Source organism: Salvelinus fontinalis, chromosome 34 (assembly GCF_029448725.1).
Source record: "Salvelinus fontinalis isolate EN_2023a chromosome 34, ASM2944872v1, whole genome shotgun sequence".
NCBI classification, from domain to species: Eukaryota; Metazoa; Chordata; class Actinopteri; order Salmoniformes; family Salmonidae; genus Salvelinus; species Salvelinus fontinalis.
The window spans coordinates 32,260,544-32,269,043 of NC_074698.1; the positions used below are offsets into that span (position 1 = coordinate 32,260,544).

Genomic DNA, 8,500 nt, shown 5'->3' on the forward strand with positions numbered 1-8,500 from the left:
TTTCAGAGATATGAAACTGAGTACGAAAACCACACATTTGCAAGCACGTCACTACAGCATAAATGGAGCAGGATTGAGAGAGAAAAAATGAAATTCTGCAGATCAACGACAAAAGAGAAAAACGTCTCCTGAGCTCTTAGACCTACTAAAACCAAATAGGCCTACAAATGCCCAACTAGACTAAAGATCACCGTCTCTCTTTTCTTTGTGGTCTATCCTGTCAAGGAGACCAGGTTTGACCTGTAAACCTATCCTCTCCATTTGATTATTAACCCGAAGCGGTTGGTTGTTCATTAGTTCCATTCGCCCGACGCGCTGGTCTCGTTGTGTCTAGGTCTAAAGGCAGAACACAAGCGGGACACCACAGTGTCTGTATGATCCAGGTCCTCTCTCTCTCTGTGTCTCTCTCTCTCTCTCTCTCTCTCTCTCTCTCTCTCTCTCTCTCTCTCTCTCTCTCTCTGTCTCTGTCTCTGTCTCTCTCTCTCTTTCTCTCTGTCTCTCTCTCTCTCTCTCTCTCTCTCTCTCTCTCTCTCTCTCTCTCTCTCTCTCTCTCTCTGTCTCTGTCTCTGTCTCTCTCTCTCTCTCTCTCTCTGTCTCTCTCTGTCTCTCTCTCTCTCTCTCTCTCTCTCTCTCTCTCTCTCTCTCTCCCTCTCTCTCTGTCTCTCTCTCTCTCTCTCTCTCTCTCTCTCTCTCTCTCTCTCTCTCCCTCTCTCTCTCTCTGAGTGATCGGTTTCCTATTGTTTCTTTATTGATTTATCAGGTAAAAGACTGTTGTTTTATACAAATATTCAGAGTCTTAATTGTAGTCAGAGCGTCAACACTTAATAGACATTGGAATTTCAAAAATGTAGGCTAGATTTTCTCAACGGGGTAAAGAAAAAGTTACCTCCACGCATAAACCTATAGATTCACTAATTTCAACAAAAAGTTATTACGATGATCGACTTTGTTTTTTGGTTACTGTTTAACAATCGCATTATTCTACTGAAGATAGATCGCCTCGGCCTGAAGTCCATTACATTAATGAAACGTCGAATAGAAGACCAGGCCAATGAGCAGTGAACGACGTCACTCAGTCGTGTCTGTCATGCACCAATAGGCGTCGCTGCAGACCTGTAATTCTGCTCGACGCCGTTTGCGTGCTCTGAGGCTGCAGCTGTAGCTTGCTGTAGTAGTCGTCATTGTCCCATTGTAGCTACAGTCATATGGAGGGGTGAAGCAACAAGTTACACATACAATGAGCCCCTCGTTCAATTGATTAAAAAAATTATAATAATTTAACTAAAAAAAAGAAGCAAATTCATTGATGAGAAATGAATATCACTATTCCCCTGTTGGATTTATAATGTCTATTCGACCTACATGTTCATTGTAGCATTATATTTTGCATGTTGTGGAATATCTCAAAGCCATTTATTGTCTAACTTTCTGCCATTTTACTGAAACTTTTTCTAATCAACCTATTAGTGAACGATCATCAAATGACTGAGAATTCATATTCAAGACTGATTAGACCACCTGCACCACGGCATTTGTAAAGAGAGGATTCAACTGATCGGATACACCGTGTGGAAATTGTTCGATAAACAGATCTACATATCAAAGACAGAATTTTCGATTCTGACTTAATTAAAACACATTTGTCTTATCATGAAATGTGAAAATCATTATTTGTTGGCTAGAGAGAGCGGCGCGTCTTAGCCTCGTTCCAGTATATAATTAATGACAGCTTTCTGTGTATTAAAACATGATGTAGTTCTATCTAAAAACTAAACTAAATAAGACCAAACATAAAACTCGGCGTGTCTCATTTTGGAAGTAGGTTAGATAATTATTTTGGAAGTAGATGGTAGCCTAATTATTATCTATAGCCTAGGTGATTATATGTTATTAACAGTGTCGTTTTTTTGTGGGTTTTTTTTTTGTAGAAAATAAAATCCATTGGAAAGGAATCTTAGATTTTAATGTAAATAGAACCAGCATATAATATTTCTTTAAAATGGTCATAATTTAAATAGATAAGAGACTATTCGGTGTTGATAGAATGTTATGGTCGCAATAACCGACTGTTTGGCATTAACTAAAGACTATAAAGGCTTGTGGTGGAGGTGTTGGAGGGTGACAGTTACTTATGTTGATGCTTTACACGTTACTTAGAAGTCGTTGTGTTTAGCGGGTTATTCTATTGGACTCTGAGCTAACAGGACAGATGTGGAGGGAGAAGAGAGACGACAACAACAGGCATTGAAACACGTTGTGAAAACAGCAGAGTAACGGTTTTCTTTGGCATTTCTGTACTCCGCTGCTGTTTTGGGGAAGTTTTGTTCGGGCTTTACAAGCTCCCCAATGCATAACCTTTACCACAATTAGATAAAAAACGATGTATTGTGGTGGCTCATACATGTGCCCTCTATTTACGCAATACGCATGGTTTATACACTTTTCATAACCACATCCAGTCGTATTTAAATCACGTTTTAAATCACCTAAAAAAGCGTTCATTGGTTTGAAAATGGATCATGTTTTTCCCTCGTGTTATTTCTATGTCTCACAAGAAAATGTAACAATTTAAAACATTTAAAAGTAAGGTATAGGCTATCTTTATGTAAAGTGTCAGATGCAGGTTGCAGTGAGCTGTGCTCGGTCCCTAGTTGCTATCCAAACACAAATAAACAGAGAAGAACATTGGAGTTGAGCAGTGCGGAGAAGGCGTGGCGGAGGGCGGGCTGAGCACGCCGAGAGCCCCGAGTCCTGAAAAGTGAAGGGACCTGTGCTCTTCAAGCCACTACAGCCCAACTCCGAACCGAGTAGAAACAGAGCAGAGTACGGAACTCCTGCGCCTGGCGTCGCTTGAACTCTACATAGCGATCGTAACTTTTTCCCCTTTACCTCCGATGACTTCTTTGCCACAAGTGCGCAAAGTATTACGATTCGCAACAGATCTGGTTCTGCGTGGGTATGGCGCTGAGACTTACATGGACGAAGTTGGAAAACTTTCGCTGACGTTAAAGTGGAGTTTGTCGCCTCTCTTAAAGGCATTGTGGATTACTGAAACACAGCAGAACTAACTGCGGAGTGACCTTTGGCGTCTGTTTATTGGGGGTAAGATTATGTTTCCATGATAAATTGCTCTTTAATAGATTACATTTACACTCGTGTTGAAACAGGTAGTGACAGTCCATGACAATGAGATCCTGAGTAGCTTACTATTTGAAAGTTCAAACGAGTCCATGCTGTCAGAATATGCATATTTGACAGTGTAAAGTTATGTGTCAAAATACTTGGACTACAGTCAAAGTAATTAAAAAAAAGAGAGAGAGTAGCCAGAGATCATCAACTAGATTTAACCGCGGAACGATGTGTTCTTGAGCGGATGGTCAGCGGGCCGAAACATAATTACAAACAATTTGTAGACTGAAAATTGACCGCAAGAACCACAAACGGATATAAAATTTGACTAAAACATAATCATTTCAAACATTTCAAACCTTGCTTATGTTTACATAAGAACACATATATATTTATATTATGCGTGTTAATACTTTGGAACAGATTTCCAAAATTAATACTTTGGAACAGATTTCCAAAATTAAAATCACTTGGAGCTGATTTGCTGTTTAAAAAAAAAAAGTATTTTACGTCAAACAATAAAAAAAATTAAAAAGTTAATAAATAAATACATTGGTGGGCCAAATAAAATCACAGGGCCGCCAGTTGAGCAACCCAGGCCTATACGACACAACATATATTGCTTGTCATTAAACTATTACGCAAAGACTATAGGTTATTGTAAAACTACAAATATCTTTATCAACAGCATGCTGACCGGAAGTTTTGTCACAGTTGCCCATTTCTGGAAAACATCCAGCTCACCATGACTTTTAGAGACAAACTGTTTATGCCCTTTCATCTCATTGGCCAGTAAAGAGTTGTCCAATGCTTGTGAACATAAAGTAGCCTGAGATCAAGGACCAAACTCTGCCCTTTCTCTGTCCACGTGTGAACGTATAGCTAGCTATAGGTTACACACAAGTAGCCTGTTTGATACAAGTCAATCATCTGTAAATTAATAACCTAGCATTTACTCACTCACTCTAACCCGTGTGAGAATAAATCATTCCATTGGCTAAAGTTAAAACGAACGTGGGAAAACAGCTTAAATTTGGGTCAAATTCGATTATTATGAATGAGTCATAGTTTTCAGACGAATGCTCAGCAAATGGGTTGCCAGTCCTCGCTGGTTTTTATGCGCAGTGGTTTGCTGCTGCAGTAACTTATAGAAACGTGAACCTCAACGAGGAGCACTATCCACCACCTCAAAACCACACTGCCCAAAACGGTAGCTGTAAATGGCACGCTCTAAAATATATTTAGAAATATATTCAATTCATGTACACACACAGTCTAAAGTTTAGCATTTTACGCAAGAAAGTGAACATTTAAAAAAATTGTTTGAGAGGAACACTATTTATTTACACCTCAAAAAAAAAAAAACCGGTCTACATAAGTATTGTGCATGGAGAGAGTTACACGGTGAGCTTGTTCGTGGGTTTGGAAAGCATTACTTTACAACTTGGTGTCATTACACCACTTGTGCATGTAACCCTCAGTCATTTAACAGTCCCATAGTATTATCATACAGTTCTCATAATCCTCACCCCACAGCACGTATAGTCTATGTACAAGAGTATTTAACAAAGGATGTGCCGCAAATAATGTCTTTCTCTGACGTTGCAAAATGGTGAGTTTAGGTTACAACGACATTCTATAATCGGTTTTTAGGACGAAATTTACAACAAAAGTTCATCTAGTTTGTAGGCCATATACGCCTTTGTTTTCAGAGATAAACATCGCCCAAGGCCTTAAACATGACTCCAATAACCTAGAAATTGATTTTACAACAAAAGAAATGGGGGTAAAGTTTATTTTAGGAGATAAGCAAACCCCTTTTTAAATGTTGTTCTCCGTTAACACACCTCAAGGGAATAACGCGTCTGATCACTTCTGGCAAGATTACAAACTTCCAAGTCTGTTGACGTAATAATACATTTAATTAGGCCCGTGTGATGTTACACACGCCATTGGCGAATATAATGGCAGGATTAAAGCAATGAGTTGTTTTAATGTATCGTGGAACATTTCATTGGGAGTGACAGCGAGCACAGTCGAGCGCATCGAAAACAAAACGTCTCCAACTTTTTTTTAAATTTTTGGATGCATAACATATATTTATGTTATTAGACGGAAAAACCATTTGCTCTAGAATTTTTTTTAGAAAGAAATGTATTTTCACCAGCCAAACATTGAATTTGCAGTACCCATGTCTGTTTGCACCTTGTGCACAAAAAAATATATATATAACTTGAACGCTCTAAACATGTCTCTATAACAAAATGCGTTATAACCAAATAGGAATCTGTTCGCCTTTCGACGGTATGCAAATCGTAAATCTTGAAGCAAATGAGTCACTGTCCTTGATTTCCACAATGGAAGTGAAGTATTAAAACACTGAATGTGAGATAATCCAATATCAGCCCTTATTAAGGCCGTTCTCAAGACGGTTGTAAATTAATTCAATGTCGGCTAAAGTCAAACGGTTGGAAAAGCTCCAATGATAAACTATTTGCAGCGTTGTGCAAAATGCACAGAAATAGTTTGTTGTCATTAACTCTATGCTTATTTTTACTGTCTTAATTGCAGTATTTTCTAGATCTATATTGTGCCATATTGTGGGTTGATGGTGAACTCATATTCGTTTTGTATTGTTCATGTCTCCAACAGGACCTTCACCGTGGTAGAGTTGTGCCGAGGCCCGAAACCGTGAAGTCTTTAGCCGCCGAGATGGGGAGCAAAGCCCTGCCCGCTCCGATCCCTCTCCACCCGTCTCTCCAGCTCACCAACTATTCCTTCCTGCAGGCGGTCAACGCCTTCCCGGCCGCCGTCGACCAGCTCCAGGGACTGTACGGCCTTAGCGCGGTGCAGACCATGCACATGAACCACTGGACACTAGGCTATCCGCACATGCAGGGACTGAGGTCGACTATCACTGAGATGGCTGCCGCTCAGGGCTTAATGGATCCCCGGTTTACCTTCACGGGGCTACCGTTCGCCGCACACCTCTTCCACCCCAAACAAGGCATTACTCACTTTATCCCCGGGCTGCACAAGGACCGACCACCGCGCTTTGACTTTGCCAACCTGGCCATAGCTGCCACCCAAGAGGACCCGCCGAAGGCGGGAGATCTGTCAAAGTTGACAGCGGGACTCGGGAGCGCGATCTCTGAGTTCAACAAACTGTCACCTGATAGGAAACCCACACGTGGAAGGCTTCCGTCAAAGACGAAAAAGGAATTTATTTGCAAGTTCTGTGGCAGGCATTTCACCAAGTCATACAATCTTCTGATCCACGAGAGGACTCACACAGACGAGCGGCCTTATACCTGTGATATCTGCCACAAGGCCTTCCGAAGACAAGACCACCTGAGAGACCACAGGTAAGAAGCTCTGAATGTCTGGGATGATATTGCTGTTGTTTTCTTTGAAAAAGGAAAAAAAATAAACGACGCTTTGATAGCGGTGTGTACGGAATAGCGTCATGTCACGTTATGATCGCGTTTTATTCATATTCACTTGACTTTGTTCACAATTCTAACATTGTAAAAGCACTGAAGACTTTTTTTTCTTCATATGTAGGTATTTTTGTTGTAATAGCTATGTTGCGTGCACTGTGCAGAGTAGGACTAGTCCGTATTCCGAAAGGGCGCTAAAGCCCTTTTACGCACAAGAACACAGATCAAGCTGCACAACTGGCAGGCTTCTTCTCAGCATGACTCAACCGCTTTGGAAAAAGCCACAAAGAAGAAATGGCGTTATATGAAAGGTGTTCCGTTCTAACCGCGTCTCCTCTTGTCTTCTCATTTCCAGATACATCCACTCCAAGGAAAAGCCTTTCAAATGTCAAGAATGTGGGAAAGGATTTTGTCAGTCTCGAACTTTAGCCGTTCATAAAACATTACATATGCAGGTGAGTCTTCCATCCAAACCTATATCGTCTGCCATCATTAAAAAAAAAACATTTATTAACACCATTTGATACCAATACAACATGTATGTGAGTCAGCAAACTATATGAGGCACGAGCTCACATATCTGTGTACTCATGTATATATTACACGCGTCATGTCTTACTGCAGACGTCACTGATCAAATTTGGCATATTTTCTGAAACCTAAAAAATATATATATTTATTTGGATTGCCTGTATGGATAGTGATTGTGTCTCGACTATATTTGGCATGTATGGCAATAACTGAATGATTCTGATAAGCAGGTTAAAGAAATATAGATCTACAGACGTTCATTTTGTTAGAACACAGTTTACTTTCAGCACAATGTCAATAACTGATTTGAAGATTCATATTATAATACAATACATATATTTAGCTAAATAAACTTAAAGGGAATAATCCTTTGCTTGCTTTAAATCTAAACAGGAATCTCCTCACAAATGCCCCACATGCGGAAGAACCTTTAATCAAAGAAGTAACCTGAAAACTCACCTTCTCACCCATACAGACATCAAGCCCTACAGCTGTGACCGCTGCGGAAAGGTGTTTCGGCGTAACTGTGACTTGCGACGGCACAGTTTGACGCACACTCCGCATCAGGACTACTAGGCGATCTGAGAAGGCTGATGAACAGCCAAACAAACAGACAAAACAAAACGGACGTTATTAACAGAGGAGACGACAAAAACATCGACGAAACGTTTTTTACTTTTTCCATTGAAAGAATATAACAAACTGAACTGTGGACAAGCAATATTACAATGGAGTGATGAACAGTACTGCGTGCCCAGTGAAAGTCAACGAGCCCAGACAGAGACAGACCGCTCTTCCTGCCTCTTCTACCTGTAAATATCAAGACTTTTGGAGCCTATGTAAATCATGTATTTTTTATTATTTTTTTTGTTTGTCCTTGAATTAAAAAGTTGTTTAAAAAAAAAACAACCCTAATGTTTAAAGTATGTTAAATTGTATTTTAGAAATAAAGCAAGTTAAATATTCCCAATGGTAATTTTTTTTTTTTAAGTATTTGTTTTATTCCATTGTTCTTTGCTGCGTAAAAAGGGAAAGGGAATTGGTCATGACGTGGCGGAATGAAAAGAGAGTAGAGAACTCCTTCCTACATCACCACCTTATCGTCTTTGACACACAAAAACATACTTTATTGTGTACGCAGGCTGACAACTTGTTATTTTAACACGCTTTCTGATTGGAAATTAAGGCGGGAGGATGTCGCTTATAGTAGAATAAAATAACATGAGCTGGTCCACAACCCAGAAAAAAATATATATTTTGTGTTGTGCTGACGAACAGCGAATAAACTATAAACTATAAAACAAATAAAGAGAGTCACACACTCCATATATAAACTCCTAGTGATGTTTTGTAGTAACTTATAGTGATAAAAAATAACATGCCATAAATACAACTATCTT

General features: G+C 39.7%; 1 protein-coding gene across 2 annotated transcripts; it reads left to right on the forward strand.

Annotated features, from left to right (window-relative positions):
- Positions 1-2,791: 2,791 nt before the first annotated feature.
- On the forward strand, positions 2,792-8,076 carry osr2 (odd-skipped related transciption factor 2). Of its 2 annotated transcripts, none has more exons than XM_055896764.1 (4): positions 2,792-3,102; positions 5,782-6,494; positions 6,925-7,024; positions 7,494-8,076. In XM_055896764.1, exons 2-4 carry the CDS (start codon positions 5,842-5,844, stop codon positions 7,674-7,676), a joined length of 936 nt encoding a protein of 311 aa, XP_055752739.1. In that variant the 5' UTR covers positions 2,792-3,102; positions 5,782-5,841; the 3' UTR covers positions 7,677-8,076. The 2 variants fall into 2 exon arrangements, with proteins under 2 accessions (XP_055752739.1, XP_055752740.1); XM_055896765.1 differs by having other exon boundaries at positions 7,576-8,076.
- The last annotated feature ends 424 nt before the right edge of the window (positions 8,077-8,500 follow it).

What these genes read in the sequence shown, in the direction of transcription:
- osr2 (XM_055896764.1), top strand. Translation starts at nt 5,842, where the DNA reads ATGGGGAGCAAAGCCCTGCCCGCTCCGATCCCTCTCCACCCGTCTCTC. An exon ending in GACCACCTGAGAGACCACAG is followed by an intron (nt 6,495 to 6,924) that starts GTAAGAAGCTCT and finishes TCTCATTTCCAG; the next exon opens with ATACATCCACTCCAAGGAAA. An exon ending in ATAAAACATTACATATGCAG is followed by an intron (nt 7,025 to 7,493) that starts GTGAGTCTTCCA and finishes AAATCTAAACAG; the next exon opens with GAATCTCCTCACAAATGCCC.